Source organism: Spodoptera frugiperda, chromosome 25 (genome assembly GCF_023101765.2).
Source record: "Spodoptera frugiperda isolate SF20-4 chromosome 25, AGI-APGP_CSIRO_Sfru_2.0, whole genome shotgun sequence".
In the NCBI taxonomy this organism is placed as follows: domain Eukaryota; kingdom Metazoa; phylum Arthropoda; class Insecta; order Lepidoptera; family Noctuidae; genus Spodoptera; species Spodoptera frugiperda.
In genome coordinates this window covers 12,345,641-12,372,156 of record NC_064236.1, presented here as the reverse complement: position 1 = coordinate 12,372,156, position 26,516 = coordinate 12,345,641, and the positions used below count along the sequence as shown (strand labels likewise).

Sequence of the window (26,516 nt, the reverse complement as noted above, 5' to 3'; positions counted from 1 at the left end):
ATAAACACGATGTACCAGGGACGGTTCCGAGCCGACACATGTATCTATGTGAGCGCACCCTTTTTTTCTGACCGCCCGTAAAAAGGTTTATGTGCCCATTGTTGCTGGAAAGATTACTTTTTGGCATTTATTCAGGGAGAGTTAATTAATGCGAATTACAAATGGCTGGTTATAGCTTTTGTTTTTTTTTACGAAATACCTATTCCCTGTACTGTAGTAGGGGTCATTATTGATATTTACGAGTTTTTTGTTTATTTCTGCAGCAGTTTTGCTTGTACGTACAATTTATTTTCTGCTATTTGTAACATATTAGGTAAGGAGAACAGTCATTCTATTCTAAGTATAAGAACATTAATTGTAAAAACAGTCGTGTTTTAATTAACCTAATAAATAACCGTAACGCGAATACTAAGAAAGTTCGCAGGCGCCCGCTACAAAGGGGCGTCGTGTTTATTGCGGGGTGGGAGACCTAAAGCACATCTTCACAAAAACGAAATACATCTTTAGACAAACACGCAAGTAATACATTACCGCTACACGAAGCCCTTTATCTATATCTCCGTTAGTACATAGCGTCAAATTGTAACAAAAGGATTATTCACGTAAGCGGATTAAACTCGCTCTCCTAATTTATATCCGTGACTGGAACACAACAAAGCGAGTTTCCTTGTTTTTCTGTCGAAACTAATCCATTTTTAAGTGCTTTCTATGGAAATGTGTATTGTGAACGATGTTAACACTTGAGCAGCGGACGTGTGGCAGGCCATTGTTCGTGCGTGGCGGGGTCGCGAACCGCAGCCTCTCGTCGCCTTCATTACTTAACGAATCGATCCGCGGAAAAACCTCCTTAGCCGCTAATTCAGGCTTAATTAACCTTTATACGAGTCGCAGCCGAGACGCCGCCGCCGCGACAAGCGTATCGCTCCACTGATTCCGTTATCTGATCCATCGTAAAAATTAATTACGTACACATGTTCATAAATATCTAAACTGTTAGCATTTACGGGCAACGTTCGCCTCGACGGTTCACGCGAGCGCTCACGCACCTACTGTTGCGCCCGCGTAATTAGTGAGTCGGGGCAAAAACTGAACATGTCAACCACTACTTTATTTAGTGTTACTTTTTGTATTACTTCCTGCCATGAGAGCGAGACGCCTGGGCGCTCTTCGATATTCTAAAAATGCAAAATTGGCTCAAATTGCTTGTTATTAACGATGACAGATGTCTTGGCGCCAGCCCCTGCTACGCTTTGATTTTAAATCCAACCTTTCAGTAGTAGAATTAAGGACGTGTTTGCAATAAAAAAGGTTGACAAATCTCGAGGCAACTGATCGGATGTGTTGATACTAGAGCTATGGATATGCAATTAGTGACACAAACGTTAGTTTTTTTGTTGAAAGCAAAGAAAAGTGAGATGTTTCAACGTCGGTTGTATAAATGTTGTTAACGTTTTGGCTGATTTAAGATTTGAATAGATAATACAAGGAAGAGGATATTATTCAGAATGATTAAAAGACTTATTATTTTAATGAGTTTAGTAGGATATTTTATTATTCCAGAGCGTAGTATGCCATCTACTTAATAATTATTTCAGTCACGCTTTGTTGAATTTAAGATTGATATGTTGTTAAAATGTGTTTTAGTTAACTGTATCATTTGCACTGTTAGTTTCGGTTGAATATAATTATTGTTATCAACACCATTGAGAATAAATTCATCGTTGTTAGCATTCGATTCATTTGAAATTCTTTGTTAATTTGCTGAGAAATTAGCTACATTGTTTTAATTGGTTGTAGTGTTTTATTGTTTGTTTGTTTGTAGGTTTAAGTACTTACACGACTTAACATTATACAGTACTTAAACAGTGAAGCTATTATTAAAACAATTTATTGGTTACATTTGTCTTCTTGATTCCATGTTTGATCATAACTGATTGCCCGTGGTAGCTATTAAATAGTTTTAATGTCGCATACACGGAAAGAAACTTGTTACGTGGTTTGAATCCACAAGTCGTGCAAAAATAGGAATTTGTTAGGTCTTTCTTTAGTGTTACGGAATTTCAATCTATAATAAATTGGCGTAATTGGTGAAATAGGTTCCGTAAGAAGGTAATTTTAATAAGTTATTGTGTGATACGTATGTTTGAAATTGGTAAATCTACTTTCCTCTTTCGAAATTTGTATATAAGTATCAGGATGTCTAGTATTCTAAAACTGATGACATGGGAATGGAATAGGTAAACTTACACAGACAGACGACCTTTCTTGGCGCCTTCATGGACTAGTAACTCTACTAAGAACGTTTGATGCGAAACGATATTTGCTATCCCACATTTTTTCCTAGAAAACTAGCTAGTTTGTACAAACATATTTTCTAGTTACAATTTCTCGATTATTAGAAGAAATGTCGTAGCTTAATATAACTATAAAATTTACACTAGTTATTAAATTACTCAATAGAGTGAGTTGTACACATTCAGTACAATCTAGTCAAAGGACTTATATAAACTTTCCATTTTCGGAGAAAATCGTCAAAACAGCATTAAAGTTTATTCTTATCTGACTTTCCACTCTTAATTCCGAATAGACATCAGTAGATTAGAAATGGAACAACTGTATACAATTATAAAATCAAGATTACAATTGTTTTAACATAAACTTTGTCCATTTGTCCCTTCTCCATCAAACTAGCGGATGTTTAAACATCACCCTCACTCAAACTGACCAAGTTAAAGTGGTATAGGTTTTCTTATTACTACTTCATTTCCAAATCTGATTATGATGATGCTTTGCCATTACTATAGAAATATAGGATAGACTTTTTTAAGGGGGTAAAATCATTCAATGGTTCTCTCCCGCCTTGGGCGAGGTGAGAAAGGAGGAGTGTCACTAACTTACCTACATTTACTGACTAAAAAACCACCTTGTTCCTTCTCCTGCTTTTCGCGCCAGAGCCTCGGTAGATAATCTGCTCGGCAGTCCGCAACTTCGGGTTTTAGGATTTTTAGATTTGAGACGACTTCATGATGATAACATTAGGCCCAGAAACAAAAAAAATGCCTAATATTTTGTTACATTTTAAAGTAACAGAGAACTCTTACCATTAAGCTACATTTTTTCGAACACAAAAAAACTTTTTAGAAAATTTATAATTACGTATTAAACATTTCGATGAAAGTTTAATAGGTACAATGTTTTTCTCTTTTACTACTTTCAGGAGTTTGGTTAATTTTATTAAAACCAATATTTAAACAAATGTCGGTTTAAGAAAGTTAAGAAATAAAATAACATCACGCTTTTATTTCCTCGACGGATAGGCTAAATAATTTACTAGGTAATAATAAATGTTTAACTACGTCCCAACTATATTAGTGAGTTATTGTTGTTAATTTAAAAACTTTCATTAAAAATTGATAAAATTAATACAAGATTCTAATCTAGCTTTGTTACTTGAAATCATTCAAAGCAATTAAACCTTTAAAAAACTAGATCAGTACGGTACCAAAATACCTCACGCGAACTCAAGAAGAATTATGACATGTCACACATGACATATTGCGGCCAGTGCCTTATGAGTATGTTTAGCCATGCCTTTTAAAATCCAAATTGCATCTATGAAGTTCTTGTGGCGACACAAGTGACAGGTCGCAGAAGTCGCATGTAGACGATCGACGAGCAAGATCCTCATTTTCTTAGGGAACTTTGCTTGTTCCTGATTTCTGCAAGATACTTTTTTCTATCATCAACTCATCTTTCAATTTCTTAAGAGCATATTGTAATTGTGTAGGCTCACTTGTAATATTGAGTGCATTCTTTCCTGTACTTATATAGTTCAAGAATTCTTGAATGAAGTGCCTCTTTCTGAATCCAGTAAATGAAGGCCTAGTAATCGACATGTGATCTAAATCTACATTCCCTAAAGACTTGGTCAGCAAAGGCTGTACTATTTCTAAACCTATTTAAATCTCTTGAAAAAGGCACTATTTAGCTCTTATCTTGTATGGCACGTAGATTTGTTTGTGATTTGCTCGAAAATATTTAAATTCTCGTAAGTTTCAAACATATTATGAAAAACTACTTCAAACGTTTTCAAGCCATTCTTCATTGTCATCCCAACTTTTCTGCTTTCACAGAAGTCACTATAGAATTCTATTGAGAGAGGCAGTACTGCTCCAGAAAAAGGCTGATTGACAATGCGAACTTAAGTGTCTCAAAAAGTTATCCTCCCTAACTAATAATATGGCCTGAGCTAAAGGATCTAAGCTTCTTAGAATTCCTGTTCTTCTTTCAAGAACCAAAGTAATCGTTTGTTGGAGTGGTTGATTTGTCAGGGCATATTACGAAATGGTCTGCGTATTTTCCTGTTTTTTAACTATAAATATAGCAGGGCTGTAACTACTTTCTATATCTTTTAGCTTCTTTTAGCTGGTAAATCTCGTACTTTAAATCGTGTTACCCCAGTATACACTGCTCCCTAAATTCTTAATGGATTCTTCTGGATATCTGCTGAATTTCGACGTCCACCTGTAAAAGTCTGTTGTAGGTAGACTTCATGATGTCCGTTGACAGGACGACGTTAGCAGAACAAGAAAATATCTACATCCATTAATGTGATGCAGAAATTGTTGCAGTAACTGGTAACTCTGCATGGGACTGCTGGAGAGTTGTAAGGAACGTTGTAAATATGTGCCATCGTTAAATTGTTTCTAGATTGCGATTCTTCTCCTTGCGTGGACTTCCGTCGGCATTTGTCGGCCAAGACACAAAGGCACTAACCCAAGTTTCATATACCTACTTGCATTTAAACACACGTTGGGTGCCAAAATGTAGTCGGGTGGGTCAATTTCATGTAAAACGACATTGTTTCTCGTGCCCATGGAGTTTGGATATCATTATGAATGTATTTTAAGTCATTCTCCTCTTTTATTATTATACTTTCAGTAACAACTAAGCTTACGACCTGTCTCGTGGTAAACGGACACCATAACCTAAGTACACTTGCACCAAACGCAGGTACAACAAATGCGATGCGGTTCATGCTGGAAACTGTTTGATTGCGCCATCCTTTTGGGAAGTGGGTACTCCTCAAAAATGGGTGCACAACCAAACAGTTTGTTAGGCTAACTCGCCCTTTTTATCGGACAGTGGTGAAAAGTAAAGATCAACCTATCATAATTCTATTATATTATAACACCGATAACTATAACGGGTAAATCCAAAGCACGAAGATCCTATTGTGCCTCGAGACAAACGTAATTTTCTTCGTGATTGCTTTTGTAATTATGTTTTATTATAACTATTATGATTGGTGAACATGTATAGGTACCTACATACCTAATTACGTTTAACTAGGTAGTAATTCTTACAAGTTCTAATAACTTATTTGTCTATCCACGTTATCTATGAACGTTTACGTACAGTACGTACATACTTCTAATCATTTAATTGTAAATATAACAAAAGCCACTTTATGCGATTGACGTGATTCATAGATAAACATAATCTGACTGGGTCAAAACATGTCCTAAACAAATAGTACTTAATATTTTATGTATTGTACCTACTTATTTACAAGAGATCTGTTAAACACCATTAGCAACGTAGGGAGGTTAATAAGTCTTGATTGTGTAAACATCAGAACACTAAATCTTATTTTCTCCAGAAAATTCCATTCACTCTCAGAATTTTCATTATTCATTTGTAAAATCTGTCGTCTAAAAGAATTCTATCTGTTAACAGACAGATTTTATAAAGGTGGACAAGAATGAAAGCAACAAAAAGCAAACGGAAAGGGGAACATTTCTTTCTACCTTTTCTTGGTGTGTTTAATTCTTTCCTTTTGCTTTGTATTTTCCCACTTCGATGTTGATGCTCATTTTTGTTTTCTTTCTTTGCTTTTATGTTAGAGCCTGTTTAAGGATTAGCGTTGATTTAATAATAAATTTGGATAAAACGTTGATGTGACAAACAAACACACGTAGTGATTTGAAACAATATATGTAGAGGGATCGAATGGTTCATACATACTCTAAAATAATAAAAATATCACATTGTGTGTGTAAATAATATAATAAATGCAAACATGTTAAAAACATCGGAGATATACAGTGGTAGGGAGAACTAGAACTTATACGTCTAATGGAGAGAATTTTTGAACTACAAATTACCTACATATATTTGCTTTACAAAAAGATCATTATTGTAATAATTGAATCAAAACTGACTGATCTAATTGAATACAATTAGAACTATAGAATTTAACATTAAAATCTATACTAATACTCATAACTGTAGGTAAAAGTGTATCTTTGTCCAAACCAAGGTGCTTACCTTCAATCTTACCCATATCCCCCCCTCCTATATTTGGACTAATGTTTTCACTGCTGACTTACCTTTTTTTAGACACATTGTTGTTAGAATACTAACAGGACAACTAGGAAAATCCTGTATATACAGGGTGACTTTGAATTCGACGTATTCCTCTTGGGAGGTGATAATACAACTAATTTCCTACAATATTAGCCCTGAGGTCCTTGGGCGGAAAGTGGCTAGTTTCTGAGATATTCAACATTTTTGGTTCACACTTCATCACTGTGGGGCAATGGTCGAAAACATTGATTCTCAGGCATTGGATTAGTAGGGTGGTCCAACTACATGGCATGCACAATGACCAGAACCTTCGCCGGCTGATTTTTACATGAAGTCCCTTGTTTATACTGAAGGAATTGACCGTGTATCGTAATTCTTCTCCGAAACATATTTGAAGATAATGTCGAAATAAGACGCATATTCAGCCCAAGAGTGAACGTCATAGTGATAAGGAAGTGTGTTTGGGCATGTATTCGTCGTAGGGAAGATCATTTTGAACAAAATTTTGCAAATTAAGATGTTTTTGAAATTGCGCTTTTCTCTTTACGCTCTACTCATCATCAATTAATTCATTTGTTTTTGGGAATTTTGTAAATATTTTTACGTTTCTGGGTAGCTAATAAACCAAGGAAGTTTTTCTAATAGTTTGTAACGCTTAGTGTCATATTTTTTTTTGAAATAAATCCAGTTATCTATTGACCAAATTAGTGAAACAAAACAAAATTTCATAGGAAATTACTTGCTATTTTAAAACGAATGATATTTCTGCCATTATTAGTATTTATAAACGATAACTGATGTTTTGGTAACTGATTAAAACTAAAATAACTAAAATCCAACCAGTATTTTTTTAGTTATTGATGTTTTTGTAATCAATTCGGGATTTTTTTACCAAAACCAAAAATGTTGAATATCTCAGAAACTAGCCACTTTCCGCCCAAGGACCTCGGGGCTAATTTGTAGGAAATTAGTTGTACTATCACCTCCCGAAAGGAATACGTCGAATTCAAAGTCACCCTGTATACAAAATATATCTACATATATGTTAGACTTCCGAAGATTCGTAACTTACGTGTAGGTAAATACTGTACTGAAAGAATAGTTTTTTTATAAAATTAATATATCAACTAGAGGCTACAAAAAAAAGATTAACGAGATAAACGATTTAGATGTTTTGTTTGCAACTGGAATTTTAATATGGAACCAATGCGCTCTCGCGTTATTCACGGTATTTTTATTTGATATTCGATCCTCTCCTAGTGTAGTTATTTCCATTAAAACAGCACACCACTTTAGCTTCTAACCTTCTATATAATTTAAAAAGTAATTTCTAAAAAAAGGACGATACGTAGGTACTTATTGTTTTTTAAATAAAAAATAAAAAGGTAAATTCAGTTATTCACCACATCACGGAAAGATGAAGCAAATAAGTTAATCAAAGTATATATATATATAAAAGTCCAAAACAATAGAAATAAAAGCAACAACTGATCTGCGATAAAGCATACTTCTACCTTCAAATTGTTATACCTGGTTTATACTCACAATCTTTATAATTCTTCTGTAAGTGTGTATGCCACTGAACTTCTCTTAAACGACTGGACCGATTTTGATGAAATTTTTTGTGTGTGTTCAAGGGGATCTGAGAATGGTTTAGATTCACAATTTGGCATTTGACAATGGTTTTTTTTATATTTTTTTTTATTTATTAGTAGTTGTTGATTTTGGAAATTTTCAAATTAAAGACGTGTTGACAGGACAACGTTTGTCGGGTCCGCTAGTATCATATAAATATGATTAAATTTCGCATATCACAACTACATCTGGGGCAAACCTTTTTATCGTACGAATGATAATGTTCCGACGGGAAATCAAAGAGACGTATACTATGTACTGCTATCAATTTTTTATTGTGTCAAAATATCCGAATTCCTTTTTCGAAAAAGTCTATTGCATAAAGCAAGCGATTTACATACATAAATAAACATGTGGTGTTGTCAAATGATGTATATTTATAGTTCAAGTTATTGAGTCAAGTATTTTAAAATAAATTAGTTTTTGTTGATACTTAGATCTACATATATCATACCTAGATGGTTTTTATGTCCATAGGTATCTATTCTGGTACTAGGTACATAATTATAAGATATTATATTAGGTACTTCTATATCATACTGAGGTATACTAATTTACAAAATATCTCAGAATCTATTTCGTAATGACTACTACATTTACCTACATACTTAACCTGTCAGTATATATTAAAATCATAACCGCAGTTAGGACTTGCCGTAATTTATTCCAATAACTTTTCTTCACGCTTATACGTGCGCGTACGTAGGTACGTCTATTGTGATCCGGTTCCAATTCGTGAACAAGCGAAGTGAGTGCAGTCAGGATTGATATTTTTTTTTAATTTGAACACACCTGTAGTAGATGAGGACGGACTGATATATTTAGCTGTGTTACCAATTCCAAAAATCAAATTAGTATTAGTGTAGTTAATTCACGATAACGTACTTACTATGAGTATTCATTATTACTCCACAATAACCCAAATGCATAATTAGCATTCCTTTTAAAAATACGTTTAAACATTTATTTTAACAATAGACATCTTTTTTGTTGTAACAATACAGGAAATAGCAAATTGAGTAACCTATAATAAGAAATGTACAAACAAACATCCGTAACTAACAAGCAAAATTATTTTATTACAGTTTTTATAGTTTTCCTCTGATACTAATTAAATATTTAATAGTACCTATCGGCTCCTGCGGCTGTAATATTTTATCGTGTAGCTATTATTTTATGCTATAAGTGGTTCACAGACCATCGCAAAATTATATGAATGCTACGTTAGTTTTTATTTATGAAATAAATTCTTTTTTTATTGTTATAAATTAATGTATTGTTTAAAGTTATACTTACATTAATATACTTGCACACTTTTGTCCTTGTATTGTATTACACTTAAAAGGGTACTTATAGTATCTATTTATTAGTTACAGTTAAAATTAAATATAGTTTGAATATCTTCACACACATTGTACTCTCGATTTCTTACTTATTGCCATTATGAGCAAGCCTTTCTCCGGTTACCATTCCGGTAGTATTTGTATTATTTCCTAAATATTTTGAATATTAAAAGATGTGTCACATTTCGCAGCCGTGCTTATAACTCTGTAGTAATAAGCAAGGCTGCTATGAGTGACTAATAAAATAATTAGTGGAGTATAATCAGTACCTATCGCTTTTTCTAAGAACAAAATTACACGCAGTATATTGTTAATTTTATTGTTTTATCAACAAACATAGACATTATCTGAGTGTGTGGTCAATGTCTTCATACTTTCATTAAGTTTAGAATAGAATGGTAGATACTATTAGCCGCTGGTTAAATTTACAAGAGATTTGCTTTAACTGAAAATTCGTGAAGGCTTGTAAGTTTCTGTAGAGCGTCTATTTCTGAACTTCCTGGTAAATGTAGTGTGGTTGAAACATTTATACTAACTGGTACCTAGGTGTTCATTTATAGTTTAAGTTACAAAATTAAATCTATTGTTAGCTATTATTTATGAAGACGAAATTGTTAAGATAACTTGTAAATTAAGTTATCTAAAAATATTATTAGCTAAAGTTACAAAAACTTTTTAATTTCTGTATTTAAGTACAAATTTAACGTAAGCTAAAATAATCAACTTAAATTAGAAAAATTATCACATAACAGGTACCTACATGTAAACTCAAAAATCCCCCTAGAAAATATTTGATTCAGGCGCTCACTTCGTAAAATAAGTTTATCATTAAAACTGTGAACACTTTCCCGGAGCGACCTCTTATAGTGTGACGTTTCTGGTTAGCGGAATGGATAGCGCCACCTATGTGACGACCCCTAAATCACGTCTTCAACGTCTCCGCGAAATTTGGCCCGTTTCAGTTAGTACCAGAACATTCCGAGTGTTTCAGCACTTTCAGCACGTACATAAAACCTTGTCTAATAGCTAGATGTTTCAGTATTGATGTACATTGTACAGTAGATATTGTAATGCGTGATAAGTGTGTTTTAGTGTTCTCTACTTAGCTATTAGTTTTATCGATGCTATTGTGTAGGTGGACACGTATAGCTGTGTCATGAATCAGGTCAAAAACTGACGAAATATTTGGTATTTACTTATAAAATATTTTACACACAACGTTCCTTAAACACGATGCGTGATGCCTACCAATGGGAAATAATCTGGAAATTTCTAGATTGTTTAAGATTATTTGAACTGACAAATTGCTTTTTTAAATTAAAATGTGAAGTTTTTATGTAGACAATATTTGTACACAGCTGGACATCTAAGTCTTAATTAATTTGTTATTTTATTAGTCTTACAGAAAAACAGCCGGGTGATGTTTTGAAATATAAGACATGTCATTTAAGCTTACATCAACATTAAAATTGTTGTAAATTGTAATACGCAACTAATCTTTAATAACATACTTAAATGCTAAAATTTTACAAAAAGTATAATCTTCGGCATAATCTATATAATATAGAATATATGATCGCAATCGATAATTCATCTAAACCTTTGTCTTTACCCTAACCTAGGTATCGTTGAAAGTAAACCAATTGAAAATCACTACATTTAAACTGGTTGATAAGATAGTTATATCTTGTTATCTGAACCAAAAACTGGAGTCTGCTCGACAATTATCCTATTCATCTTATTTTATCGGAGTATCAGAGACAACATAAAGCTCTACCCAATATCAACGCAGGTGGTAGTCTATAAAGTCGATTCTTAACTTGGCGTCGCCTTGTTCGTAAATCTGACGAGGTGAAACAACTTGTCCTCGGCCGAGCCATTTTTTGCCACTAGAGATTTGTTTGCCCGCGGTACAGGGCTGGCGGACTGTCTCGACGGAAACCCATAAACATGATCAAGTCGGCCCGACTCTGCCGCTTTTTTCCAGCGCCCCACCCGGACGTGGGCGGCAAAGAATGGGTGGGCGGTCTCGTTCAGTGGAGGGGATATTAAACGCCAATCAGACGCTCCGTTTCCGTCTAGTGTTTTGAAAAGGACAGAAAATTGACGCCACGGTTGGTGGTCGATATGCGGGGCCGCCTTTAAGGCGGGGCTAAATTGGCCGTCTCCTACGGCGGAGGGGCGTCAAGCATCGTACGCGCGCCAGTCGGTGTTTAACCTCGATCGCGTAAAGAAGGTATAGGCCGGTCGCACACGAATACGAGGGCCCCGGCATGCGAAGCGCGCGCGCACCGGCCCGCTGACGCGCAGGAATGGCAGCGCGCCGCGCAGTCGCCGCGCACACAATCATCTGTGATACACTTAATTAACTTAATTTCGTACTAGCAGTAGTAAACATATTTTTAGGAAACTAATACGTCCGTGCTAAAGACTTGAGAGACAGTGTTTAGTGTGAAACCGCCCATATGATCGTCCCGATGGCAGCGTATGCGCAATTTGGCTATTCATACCCGCCCGCCTCGCAGGTTAGTAAACAATGTACTTTACCAAAGAAATATTTTGCATAAACAATATTACCATTCCTTTGTTTCGGCGACTAAAACATCAATGATAAAGGACATACTTAGTGAACAGTTTGTGAATAAACGGTTGTACCACTTTGCGGGCAGTCTCAGCCTGAAGGTAGTTCCGTAAAAAATTGTAAACAAAAGACACAAATTAGCATCTCTTTTTTGTTGATTTGTTTGTCAACCCTATTGAGAGACAAAGTTTAATGTGGATGTGGATTACATTTAGTTATTAGTGAAATATTAAATAATACACAACTTGGCGTAGTGGTTTCAGTTAAGAATCCCGTCCACTGTCCACGATAACTGCTTAACAATGTTTGTAGGTTAGGAGTTAGGTAATACCTATATAAAAAAAAATTACATTTACCTACCTAAGATTTTTTTTAAATAAGTGTGTTGGTACTGTGTTAATAAATGATATCCTAACCTTATGAATACAGTAAATAGATACTTATTGTATTCTCAAAAGATTTAGGTATGTCTTTAACTCCAGATTATACATTTGTAGTATATATTATCTCATCGCATTAATATAAATAATTTAATAGTTAGCCTACCTATGTTATGCACTAGGCAACAATTGGTATTTACACATGTATTAAAGTTAAGTAAGAAGTAAGTCCTGTACTTAGGTAGGTACGTACATATGCCTGGGAAAATTTAGGCCTATCAATATGGTACCAATGGTTGGTATTTTGCCATATAAGTACATACTATCTATAACAAAATGTAACATTAAATTTGTATTGTAGTAAATAGATTGAAGTTGTGTAGATACTTACAAATTTCTAATAGAAAAAAAATCTTGTTGGACACTTGTTACTACTAAGGCAATAAGTATCAAAAATAAAACAAAAACAATTAAAATAAATTATTGGTGATTAAACTATCAATTACAAAACATGGTAGGTATCAATAAAACGTTTATTTAAACATCATGTTTATAGAAAACAACTTCTTATTGATCGGGTACTCAGGGAAACTTGAGACTACTTACTTAATCCCAACTTAACTAAATGGAACTTTAACCACTTACGTAATCTTAGTTAAAAGAATAATAATGGCCTTTGTAGAACCCGCTTGTTGGTAGTATTTATTTAATTGATTGTCCATTTCTATGTTAATGTTTTGGTTAAGATACAATTATAATTTTGTTTATGTCGGTACTTGCCTAGTGAGATTATATTTCATATAGGACTACCTACGTCTTTCAAAGATATTTAATAAGGTATATTAGGTACTAACCTAAACACAAAACTATAAGGATAAACCATATTATTAAATTTAGATTTTCCGCTTTTTACAGTTAGGTACCTATATATTTTTTTATCTACAAATATTTTAAGTGTGTAACAGAAAATTTTGTTACCTAAGTATAAAATAATTCTTCCTTCTAGAAAACATGATAGCCTAATTTACTACGGGGAGGTTAATTATAAATATTATGCAATCATAATTAGGTACCTACTTCTAAGGTTAATTATTTTACCCGTGATCACAGGTTACCTGTAAACACTATATTGGATTTAAATTCGCCTCTGTCTTGCAACTAAACTGTACAAGTATGATTATTACATTTATTTAACATAGTTTGACTATGTGCGTTTAGTTCAATTCTTAATGGAATTTGCCGTTCCTAAACAATATACCTTCAAACATTTTGATGTCGGGCGCTTTTAGTCCTCTGACTAGCTAGATACTTTCGACGGTAAATACAAAAGCCAGGTTTTTGTTTACCTATATTATGTTTATATAGAAATATTATACCTACAATTTAAAATGTTTAGTGAATTTGTGTTTGAAGTAATATTCTAATCATGGTATGTTAATTAGCCGGTAGGTGTAGATAATTAAAACAAGAAATGCGCGATGTGTGAGAAATGTTTGCTTATTTAATTTATAGGTTAGGAAATTGATACTTGTAAGTTGTCTTTATTGATATTACGGTGATATATTAAAATAAGCCTTTTAATAGGTACTAGATATATTTTACGATCAAAAGATTTTGGCAAAATATATTTACTAAATACATTACATTGCCTTACCTACACACATTAATCTTACTAATATTATAAATGCGAATGTTTGTGAGTTTGTGTGTTTATGTGTATGTTTGTTACTCAATCACGTCAAAATGACTGAAGGGATCGGAATGAAATTTGGAACAGGGGTAGATTATGGTCTGGAATAATATATAGGAAACTTTTTATCCCACGGGACCGCACGTGAAGTCTTGGCAGAAGTTAGTAATACATATGTATTTAAATATTTACTTAAACACATTCAGCTTAAATGTTAAAACTAACCTTAAATGTGTAATATATACGACAGGTAATTGGTATCCCTATTAATATTGGTCTTCATTAATATTACTAGTCAATAAATAACATAGGTAGGTATATTCCGTTATTAGCACTTGACATTTTCATCACCTGTTGAGGTTACTATAAGCCGTCGGATCGTAGCCTTAAACCACTTAACTGGAGTAGGCTCAATTAAAAAAGTACTTTAAAAGAATATTATCTCTCAAATTAAACGGACTATGTGTTTATAGTGGTTGAATTTATGAAGAAAACATAATGAAAACCGATTATATCACTACGTGGTCATATTACATGTAGGTGTAGATGTGTCTAATTGTTGAAGTTGCTACAAACGGAATTGTAATTTTGACTATTTGGGACGGTTCGAAACGTCTATATCAAAGGGTTTTGTTTAAATCCGTATTAAATACCAAATTACGGTATTTATTAACCTATGGGAACGGAGTAAATATTTCAAAACTAAATTCTTATCATGCATAGTTTTGAAAGAAAACAAGATTCCAAAGTAAAATGTAAATAACAAAATAGTAAATAATACTAAATAACAAAAACTATTTAGTTAATTCTTCAAATTAGTTAAACATATGTAAGTAATACCTATAGTTTCGAAATTTCTGTACCTAGCCTGGAAGTCAACAATTGGACCCAGTTTCAGATTGTAGGAAGAACTATAATCAATCTGTGAAAATACTTTTCTTGTCATTTATAGAAAACACCAAAATCAATTGAGAAAATTAAAAATATTGTCAAACATATATTGTCCTGTAGGTACCTATTAATGCCTAAAAAAATTATTATACTCAAGTACCTATTTACTACAAAAATGTACGAAAATTTTACATTTCTGAGAATCGTGTTACAATCAGTCTTTGAGGTTTCCCCCTAAACACTGATAAGTTTAAATGCATAAGTAATGTGCCACATATCTTTCCAAAGCGGCACACAAGAAAGAAAATATGCCTAATCTTATATCTGTATCGAACAAAATTAATCGCCTTTAAGTAATAATATAAATGTAAAAAATAACTTATCAATTACACCTAATTCTTTATCAGCATGTTCTGTAAAGTATTAAATGTTACATTACTTACGTATTAGTATATTTGTCGATGTTATTATAATATAGTCAGGGAATTCGCAAATTAATTTCCATTTCTGAAAATATAAAGATGAAATGAAAATTATTGAACTTGAAATAGATTGGACAGAATGTTCCTAACACTATAACACCATTATACTGAGATGTAAAAAATCACCAATAGGTACCTAATTATAAAAAAATAATCTGAACCGGACAGATGAGCATTTATGTAAGGATTGGATAAGGTCATTCGGAGTTCAATTGTTAGTAGATTTTTCACAATTATGACAATTATATATTTGTGCGCAACTAATACCAAAACTAGGTACTCCAGTTTGCATACCAACAATACTTATTGATTTACATAAATACACATAAATACTTTTACAATGTTATCTTTAATTAATGCATGTTAACGACTAATAACTTATATTTATATTGTACATATGTAGATAGATAGGTAAATCGTGTACCTGCTTTGTAGATAATATCTGTTAAATAAACTAATTATGTACCAATAAAAAAATATGCAACTTGTACATGAAAAACTTATCTTTTATTTTGTTTGAGGAAACATCAACGTAGGCAGTTACTTTGTTTATAATTCCCAATCGAAGTGTTATAAAACAAAACGTGAATATTAATTTAACGGACACTTCATAAAAAAGCGGCTGTCCTTAAAATAACATAACAAGATCATATCTTAGGCTGTAGACTCGACAGACATATTGACGTTAATAGAAAATTGTAAATATTAAACTAATAATTAATTACAACAATCCCAAAAAGGTGGTGACTTCGATCGCCTAGTTAGATACGATTAAAAGCTATTAACATCTGTTTCAATGTGCAAGCGAAACTCGCCTTTAAGGTCCGTGAAGCATTGTATAAAGTGCCATGAACTAAAAAGCTGTTATGTTATTTAATATGATAGTAAAGTAAATGTTTTGCTTCGTTTAAGTAACGAAACGATAATATTTGACACTCGCTCTAGCTAATAGAAAAAAAATAAAGTTTGAATTATTGCAAAGAGCAAGGTTCTGTACATAATATCCAAGCAATTTTTTTTGGCATTTACATTCAAAGTCATTCGTCATTATTTTTGAATGAATTTAAAAAAGTAATTTTCATTATCCAATTAAACAAAGGCTCAAGAAAATAACCTCATTCCATATCATAAACCAAAAGGTAAACCATCAAAAATAAAAAAGTGTTCCTATTGTAAATAGATGAGTCGGTGACAGATGAATGGCCGGACGGATTGATAAACGAGTAATCCTATAGCTCCGAGGTTCCGTTGTTACCTTTGCGGGACTCCAAATAATATCAAGATGGCGCCTCTGTGAACAAATAAGATCTGATAATGCTTAGGTGCAGGTAAACTTGACCCTTGCGTTAAATTTTGGGATTTTATTCCTCTCGCATGCTAAAAAAATACCCTCATAAAATTTCATTTTAACGTGTTACGCATTTAGCGCTTTACCAACAATTTACATGTGCTGGGACTCGGTCTAAACTTTCGGCTGGCGTTGGATTAATAAGTATTTAATCCTTATATCACTGAGCGCGATCTGTGTCAGTCAGCTGTTCCATGCGTTTCCCTATCGCGATCCAACGATAGGCATTTCACACGACATCAAACCATATTAGTATTGTGTTTTTGCCGACTAATCCGCTGGCCTCCACGTAGCTGTTCTATTTTTGTAAATCGTAAGAATAGGGCAGGCTAGAACTCTAGAAGCCGTATAAGTTAACAAAACAGTAAGCAACAAGCCTTTGTAGTCTTAATAATTTGTAGTATAAGTATTCTGTAAGTCGTATTGCATCAGCGAGTATTATACTATAAAATGTACCTAATAAATACAATTGAAAAATAACATAAAATGTATTTATTTTCAGGCACATCGAGAGAATGGCTTGACAAGAACTATTATGTCAAGAAAACTACAATGTTAATATAACAATATACTACGTACCTACATTTTGAATTTCTCAAACGATTTTTAGAATAGAAGCATAAACGAATAAAACTTTTATTTTAATGAACTGTAGCCATAGAATTGTCTACTGATAATTCACTATGAATTAAAAGCGGATTTGTTGCAGGTAGAAAGCACCATGGACCTGTTTGTATCGCTCGTCACGAGAACAGAAAGGCACATGTGCAATCCCCACAACAATTTTCCGTCTAATTGACCGAATGCAATTGAGCATTCAAGTTGATTCGATAGCAGTTAATAGTTAATAGCCTTCTGATACGGGTCCCTTGCTAGAAAATCAAACAAACTTGAAAGAAAATTGCATTGGGTAACCTGACGTTTGTAAACACTTTGAGCATTTTAAAACATGTACGGTTCCTACTTCAGTTTTATTCTTTTTAAGATCCCTTCCTTTTAATTAAATTTGTGCTCTTTCATTTGTTTAATAAATCAAAATGTACTTAGTTGGACGTCTGACTTGTGAGGTTGTTTTTTAAACAAACCCAAGCAAAACATTTTATTAATTTATCGCTCACTAAATCTGCTGAACATAATAATCAACAGTTTTATTACAAGTACAAATGAAGAGTTGTATTGTACATCTAAGATTGACGCATTGAATATTCGTTTCAAAGAAGTCTTTGCTTTTAGTACAAACTTTTCTCGACAGCAATAAAATTAAAATTTTTAAAACAAATCTTTTGTCTTATTTACAATACCCATACTTTAAAATGATAAGGAAATTAGAATCTACGTTAAAATTCTTGCTTGCTTAAATAAAAAATATGTCGTTACTATGTATAGCGCTCATTAATCGCAACATATGTGAAAATAAAACAGCTAATTCGAATGTCGTACGTTAAGAAAATTACATGAATTCAAAAATATCTGAACCGTTGAGATTTAATTGATTAGTTATTGATTACTAACATTTCATTATTGTAACATTGTTTAATGGTTATTAAGGAAATGTAATAGGCCGTCAAGGGAAAATCGTACTAAAATATTAGGTGTTAAAATAAAAATTACACAGTATTGAAGAAGTTACGACCGAATACGTGTCAACAAAACATTTGCCCTAAAATATAGGTACGTTTTATTCATTTAATCCGTCTCTAGTGTTGGCAAACTGAGTGACTGAATAGAATTTGAGAGTATTTTAGACGTCAACTGATAGCAAGGACACCATTTTATCAATCACACGAATATATGACAGATACCGCGTGGAAACAAAATGTGCGAATAAAGATTTCTCTGAAAAAGATTTATAAATATTTTTAACTGCATAACACTTCGTTATTTATTAAAAAATGTGGTTTTTTAATCTGTTTCAAAATATAGCAATTATTGTGGTTTTCTGTAACTTAAGTTACATGTACTTTTGGCAGAAAGAACACAGAATTACGTTCAGAGGTATTTTATGTTATGAAACCTGCTGAATTTTTGTTTGAATTATCTAGTGCAGATAACCTTTGCTTCTTTCTTGTATCCAAATTTGATTATTATCAATGTGTGCATCGATTAGTAAATATTGAATTCCTTTTGATGAACCTTAATGGTTTTTTATTGTAAGTCTAAATGTAATATATATTTTATCATAATTATAGTTTAGCTCTGTAGATCTCCTGAACATAATATTTGTATGTGTACACAGGTTCTGAACATTACATGCTAAGTATACTTTGCCATTAATGCACGAGCTCAACAAATAGGGTGTGTATCGTAGGTGATTGTTTTGTCTCGCATGTCTCGCATAAGAAGTATCTATTATATTAATCATGCAAGCAAATTCCCATTTCTGTAGTTCTCTTAATAAGCATTTTGTCCCATATATCTACGCAAAATAGCTCTACACTTTTTCCCCCAACAATGAATGCGGTATTGAATTATTTATGTGTAATTACTGCACACCTCGTACATGGAATATACTACATGTGCTACATATTTTTTACTATTTATACTTTAAACACAGATGGAGCAAATTGCTAATTGTTTAAGACAGTCCTTGTTTACATTCGTCTTCATATGCTGGCAATTAATCATGATACGGGTGATAAATTATAGCGAGTTTGTAAAACAATGGTTTTTACCCTTGAATACCCCTAACTAACTGAAATAACATTTCAAAGTACCGCCTTTCACTTCTTATTCATTCTCTAGTATCACATTACGTAGGTAATAGTTGTATGTAAGATAGTCTTCATTCAAGTAGGTCACTATTTTACTAAATGCTGAGAGTGACCTCAGTCGCACGATGCATCGCGTAATAGCATAATATCTATCCAGTAGGGTCACAGTCGGGCCGCTTGTGGTGAAATCATAATCATTAATTCACCGGAATTTTGTGCGAACGCCAACGTCGTGCGTAAAGTGGATCCATTTATTTGGAAATCCGGTGGGAGGTCATTGCAAAAGTCCACAATAAAAGCCGGGTCCGGTAGCACAGTTTAATTGAGTCCTCCGACCTCATAATCCGCGCCTCTCGCCCCACCCGCTAAATGTTATTTATAAGCGAAACTCCAAACAGCCGCCGGCCGCCGCACCTACGCCGTGTATAAATTTTAGCCTATTGCACCCCATACTGGCCGCCAGCCACTGGCGTGTTTCAGCAACGCGTCATTACTTTTACTGTTTTTCTTCGCGCTCGCTCTAAGCTGGTAATTAATTTGCAGCGATTATTGCTATTGCCTTTACGCTTGTTATTAAACTTGTCGATAATTTAAGATGGAACACGAATCTCAAATTGCGGCGTCGCGGCCGATTGCCCTTTCGCATACGCTTAGATTGTGTTTTGTCGGGAATAATTACTCGACGCGTTTCCATTCGATTTGTTAGCGATGTACAGTGCGCACAACGAACACCCGCGTCTCCACATCCGTGTGAGTTGTTTACTTTTATAAGTCCTTTCTTACATTTTACTTAAATTCTAAAGTTGTAATTTCTGAGCCTGTACCTAAAAAAATTTTAATTTATTTTTCCATCGGAAAAATGTATCTACCTAAATAATTTATGCTAGGTGCGTTTTAAGCCCACCGGCTTGCCAACATCATAAAGGTTAATTTGTGCAAAATTATTTTTATTCAGTAATTGCTGCTGGCTATAAAATATCTAATAATAACAGACCCAATGTTATTATTTATTTTTGTAACAAATTACCTAGGCTGTTCTACTATTTGGCTATTAATCGTAGGGTTATCGTAATTTCATCAGGTCGATGGGCAATTAAACGAAATACCTACCTAGCAGATGACATTTTTATCCGTTACTTTAAGTTGTAAAGTAACATTAACATACTTTTACGCTCTGTCGGCTTCGAACGTTGCAGAATTAATGCCCAATGGACGCCGATTGAACATGTGGCGAGTCCATTGCTCGCATGGCAAGAGCCATAAATGAAGTACCCGCCGAGTATTAACTACTGGGAATTTGGCCATCGGAATTATCGGCGCAATCCGCTTGACGATAATTGAATGGAAGCGCGTTAAATAACCATTAATTGTTGTCGCGAGCGCGATTGATATTTATCGCCGGTGCGATCTGTAGGCCCCAAGGTGCGGCCGGTGCATCTCTAATGGCGGCGCGCACACGTCCGCGCGTGTGTCACAGCCGACGCGTCATTTCGTCGTGTTCCGATAGCCACGCACGCCGCGAACCCGTTTTTCGTGACAACGTGCGTCACGCACACACCTCATTTCAATTTTACTACAAGAATCGAGCCGTTTTATCGCGCCCTAGTCATATCGTTGTTTTCGCGAAGGCTCATATTCCGACTTCGCTCGACATTCCGACGCCTGTGTGACACTAGACATTAATACCCACATGACATATTGTATATTACAATGTAGACACATTATACGACGCTATGCTCTGCACAGCGCACCGAGCTCTGCTACATAATAATATTATGTCAGTGCAGTGTAATGTACTCTCGACGACACATTATCGTGATGTAGAAAGGTGTTTGTGCCTTAAAATAGAGGGACATTTCTGTGAAACTATTACTTTTAGAGTGTGCCCAGCTTGTTGTGTTACACTAGTGAAATAAGACATGGATTTGAGGGCCTAACTTTATTTTGAAAAGAAAGTGAACTTTGTGCTCGACTGTACTTGGTATAAGGACGCACAGTGTGAGACAATTTTTCCACCGCAGCGCTGCAAAGCGCCACATAATATTTTCAAGGAATGGCGCTGGAAGATTTATGTTTATGATACGCATAATAGTGGCGTCAATTGAAAGCTGGCGGCGAAGGAGACGACCCCTTTTGTGTTCCGTCTCGATGCGTGGATGTTTTGTGATGTCTCTACCCATTACTGTGATATTTAAATAGCGCTTAAGGGCCATTATGACTGACCATTCAGAAAAAATATGTTTCGGAACATTATGGTCGTAAAAGATGCTACTGAGCTTACGCGTTAGATAGCAGCGGGATGTTCTAAATGGAAGGTGTCGAGTGAGACAATTTGATTTTTAGTTCAGAGACTTAGAAAGAGGAGAAAGAATTTTTACAGGAATAGGTATGCCACTATTATAAATTGAGAAAATTTGTAGCTTAATGATTCGACCTTGCAAGTGGTCAGGTGAAGTAAGCACGCATGGAGTTTGCGCCCGCACATCCCGCGAATACCCCTCTCACGCCCTCTTTCAAATTAAAATACGACTCCCGTTCGTCAAGCGTCTCAAAAGAAACAAGAGTGGCGTTTACAGCCCAATCATTATAATGATCGGTTATCGATTTGCTGTATGGCGTGTTTTTCTAAAGGACCAAAATTTAGTGCGTCCGATTACGCGCCGCTGCGCTGCCCGCCGGCTATTCCGTAATCTATTCCTACCGTCGTCACGATATCGTCGACTTATCTTCGTCGTTCACTCTTATAATTTTGGAAAATTCATATAATAACATCTGATAACAATCTAATTATTATAATGTCCTCTTTAACATATCCCGTTGGTCGGGGCGAAATTGGAACGAGAGACGGACCTTCGGGACGAGATAATGCCTTCGCTAATGTAATGGAAATTATGAGATCATCTTTATGCCTTTCAACTGTGCTTTTAAAATAAACACATTACTTTGACTTTAGCGACGGTTGGGCGAGTTTATAGCGGGCATTCCGTGTGAACCATGCTTTATAAGTATTCAAATGTTCGGTCCACACAGGTAGCTAATGATTTTCAATTAAAGTAATTTGAAAATGAAGTAGATTGCTTTTATTATCGGCTGTTAGTATTCAAGAATCAAATATTATGGAAATCTTGGAGATGTTTTCAGTAAACATCGTACAAACAATGATTTTTTTTGTACTAAGTACACAATAACATTATGTTTTCAATATTTTCCTTGCTTTTGATGGCTTGAATGAGACAGGAACTTAAACCTTTTCTTCTTTTACAAAAGAAGTAAACTTAAAATTCTAATCCTAATCAAAGAAAATGTTTTATTTATTTCTCACCAATTTCTTCACATGAAATAAAAAGGTGGCCTATGTTAGTCCAGACCATAATCTACCCCTGATGTAAATTCTATCTCTATCTTTTCAGCAGGTTTAACGAGAAGGAGTAACAAACATATATACAAACTTTCGCATTTATAATATTAGTAGGATGACACTTAAACGACTTATTTACTGATAGGCAAAATGGTATGGCTAAAATATACCTATATATGCAGGTATCGGTACAAGTATTGAAAGTAAGTAGTCATTTACAGAAGGACAAAAATATTGTTATTGATTAATTAACTCTTAGTATGAATACTATTAATATGTGTGCATTAATTTCTATTAGTTTACTACAGTGTATTTACAATCACAAAATCAACATCAATGTGACAGACATTACCAAAACAATCAGTCGCAATTGATACATTTTGATAATAAAACTGCAGAAAAATGGTATCGGTAAGGGGAGTTCCTGTACACTGGCCCCAAATTATCATCTCTAACCATCATCAATATGTATGAAGCCCGACAACGAATCGGTATGAAGGACAAGCGGTCGGCACGGACACTGTCGAATCCGCCCTCGTCCGAATCTCATCAAATATTGACGGGAGACTGAAAGCTTCCCATCACCTATGTATATCAGTATACACTTACGCATCCAGCTTGAACCTCCATCTCTAGTTTGAAGTACACAACGAGGGGCATACAAAATGAGACCACGCCTCGTTCCAATTATATTTGGGTATAAACTTAATTTTATCAATGTGTTCTAATCATAGCGACTGTTCTACTTGGGGCCAAGTGTTGCGAAAATCACGGACAATCTAAATAGAGGATCAATCTGTTTATGAATAATTTGCAATAAGTTTTCTATCGTCGCGTTTAATTTATACGCTTTTGTTTGGTAGTTTGTAGGGATAAAATAAAGTGTAATGCATAGATTATGTTATGCAAGACACACTCTCTTCGACATACCAGCCGGTACATCACGAATAAATGCATCAATATTGGCTCCCAGTGCGTCAATCGACATGAGTGTTAACATGGCCCCACAAGAAATAGTCCAAAGGCGTTAGATCACACGATCTAGGCGGCCAATTGACGGGCCCAAACTGTTTACCGAAGGCGACTCTCAATTGGGCCATTGTTGCGCGTGTCGTGTGGCATGTGGCACCGTCTTGTTGAAACCACATGTCAGGCATGTCCAATTCATGCATTTTAAGCAAAAAAAAAAAATCGCCAATCATCACACGGTAGCGCGCGCCATTTACAGTAACGTTTCGGCCATTGTCGTTGGGCCTTGCGAATGGGCCATCTAAACCGATGCCGCCGCCAGCATTTGGATGAAATCATCATTAAACATTAAATTATATTGATCGTTCTATCGATTCCAATAAAGATTTCATCAATTTTTTCATTATTTTTGTGTTTTTTTTTGAAAATCAAATCCTAACCACTTAAAAAATCACCCGTTACTTTGAAGCTATACAAAATGTCTTCTTTTTCAATTCCCCATATCAGTTTTTGCTATGATAAACTAAATTTTCTTATTGATTTTTGTTAGAATATTTTATTTGGTCGCTCTTTACCTTTCTGATTAGCCACATTAGAATACGGTAAAAAAATGTGTCTTGGCTATTATCCTTCTCATAAAGTGTCCAAGAGAAACAATTACGTTTCAGTTCACTTCGTACCTTTTTCAAACGTCTTAATGTCTTCTGTCTGTCTTCTTATCTTATAAACATCAATTTTTATTTCTATCTCTGCTGTGATGTTCACACCACAAAGCTATCTTCTCTTAATTTTATTACAAGTACTATAGACAAATACTTAATAGTAAATAATACATAAAATCCTTAATCTTATTATTGCAACGCCTCTATATACCTACTTAACCTTACAAAACGTGGATAAAATTAAAATTTTATCCGATACTATTTAAATACATGACATGACGGGGTAAGATAAAATTTATATTTAGTCACCCATTTAAACGAATGTTTTATTAAGAAATATTAAAATTCTTACGCCATTTGCGTGAATAGATTCAATAACCAAGGCGAAGACGAAAATCAATAAGAAATATCATTAAAAGACGACAAGCGCTATATTCTTTCTAGCGTTTCAAATGACGATAAAGAAAATTTGAACAATAAACTCTTATTAATCCGGAAAATCAATAATTTTTAACAACATTAGCGTAAGTACCTGCGCTCCACCGCATGTACAAGTCACTATATTATATAAGTTTAGCGCGCATTAAATTCCAATCACGAACTTCAAATGCTAGAATAGCTAACCTGTTTTATGTTAATATAAGATATGGGCCCTAAGAAATTCAATGCTTATTAGGCTTATAAAAATTCTTAACGTTTAATTCTGGAACTTTCTGACAGGCACGCGATGCTTGACGAGCTTGCAATGGGGGCTTTAGACTAGTTTGTATGTCTCAGATCTCAGTATTGAATTAGTGATGCATGTACTGTACTGTACTTAAGACAAGGATAGTGACACTAACACGACGCCAATGCTAACGTGTGACAGAGACATATAATCGAGTACCGAGTATTGTCGAATAAGCACGAAGATCACGAAGTAACCAAAAAGGGATGTCCAAGTTGTGTGACGATTTTCTTAAAATCGATTACTACGAAACAAATTACTTATCAAACAAAAATATATATATTATCAATGTTATATTGATGTTTTAAATTTTCTTAAACAGTCGTTACTCAAATAGTCGTTAATGATAATTGATATTCAAGTAAATCATAACTTTCAATTGAGAAAATACTTTCTTTTAGTTTTATTTTCATGTCGAAATATCGTTTATAAAATTAACTATATTTGTAAATCTTATTTAGTTTAATATATCATATAAAAAAAACAATAAACTCTAAATGAAAATAATTGTAGTTTTATTTTAAATTTGTTAATTAAGGACTTACTTTTTTGGTTTCAAAATGTATTTTATTCAGGAAAATTTTGTAACGACGTTGCTAATCGAAAGAAAAATTTGCATTGAATTAGTCACAGTTTTATTATAACACAATGATTAAATACCGAAACACCTTTAGCTAAAATAACACAAATGAATAAGTAATGTCACAAATATCATAGTTGACATATTTTTCTTTAAATAAAATAAAATATCAATAAGTTGTAAAAATAATAATCAAAACACTAATAGGCAATGCCATTACGTGTATCATAACAGCACTTCGGTTATAAATCCCCTTAATTGTTTTTCAGCATGTAACTAGTGTAAAGTGTATAAGATAACCGATGTCAAGCCGGGCCATATTAACAACTGGCTACGTTACTTTCACCCCCCTCTTGAAAACATCTGATATCGCCCACATAAAACATTAATCCAAAACCCTCTCTTTGCTCAACACTCTTCATTTGACAGATTGGACTAAATTACTGAAGCTTTTTTATTTAATTTAAGGGTAACTGCAATCGTAGGAGTATTTATATTTGAAAGCTTGTTTGTTCTGTCTCGCTGAGATCGTTCTCCGTCCAAGTAGTTTTTATTGGAAGTTTTGTTGACCAAAGCAGTCAAGCGTTGGCGGGATTTTGCCCCCTTTGTACATAGTGACATAATATTGCTTATATTTGATTTGATCAACCCTCCGGACGGGCAGGAAGCCCCATTATTGCTTCTGCCCTCACGGTTTATTATCTTATAAATGCTCGTTACATTTCTTAACGAGTATCTAATTTATTGGTAGTTTTTTATTGAATTCGTATAACATTGTATAGACAGTGAA

The 26,516-nt window shown here is 34.1% G+C and overlaps 1 protein-coding gene across 4 annotated transcripts in view; it reads left to right on the top strand.

The window, feature by feature from the left end:
- Window positions 1-26,516, top strand: part of LOC118263101 (homeobox protein araucan) — a 94,017-nt gene that overhangs the window by 30,803 nt on the left and 36,698 nt on the right. Inside the window, exon 1 of one of the 4 annotated variants that reach the window (XM_035574901.2) lies at window positions 11,541-11,872. The exons of 2 other annotated variants lie outside the window; for them this stretch is intronic. In XM_035574901.2, the coding sequence (XP_035430794.1) occupies window positions 11,813-11,872 (60 nt within the window). In that variant the 5' untranslated portion in view covers window positions 11,541-11,812. Of the gene's footprint in view, window positions 1-11,540; window positions 11,873-20,041; window positions 20,181-26,516 lie in introns of those variants that run through there. One more of the 4 variants, XM_035574916.2, reaches the window with a different exon arrangement.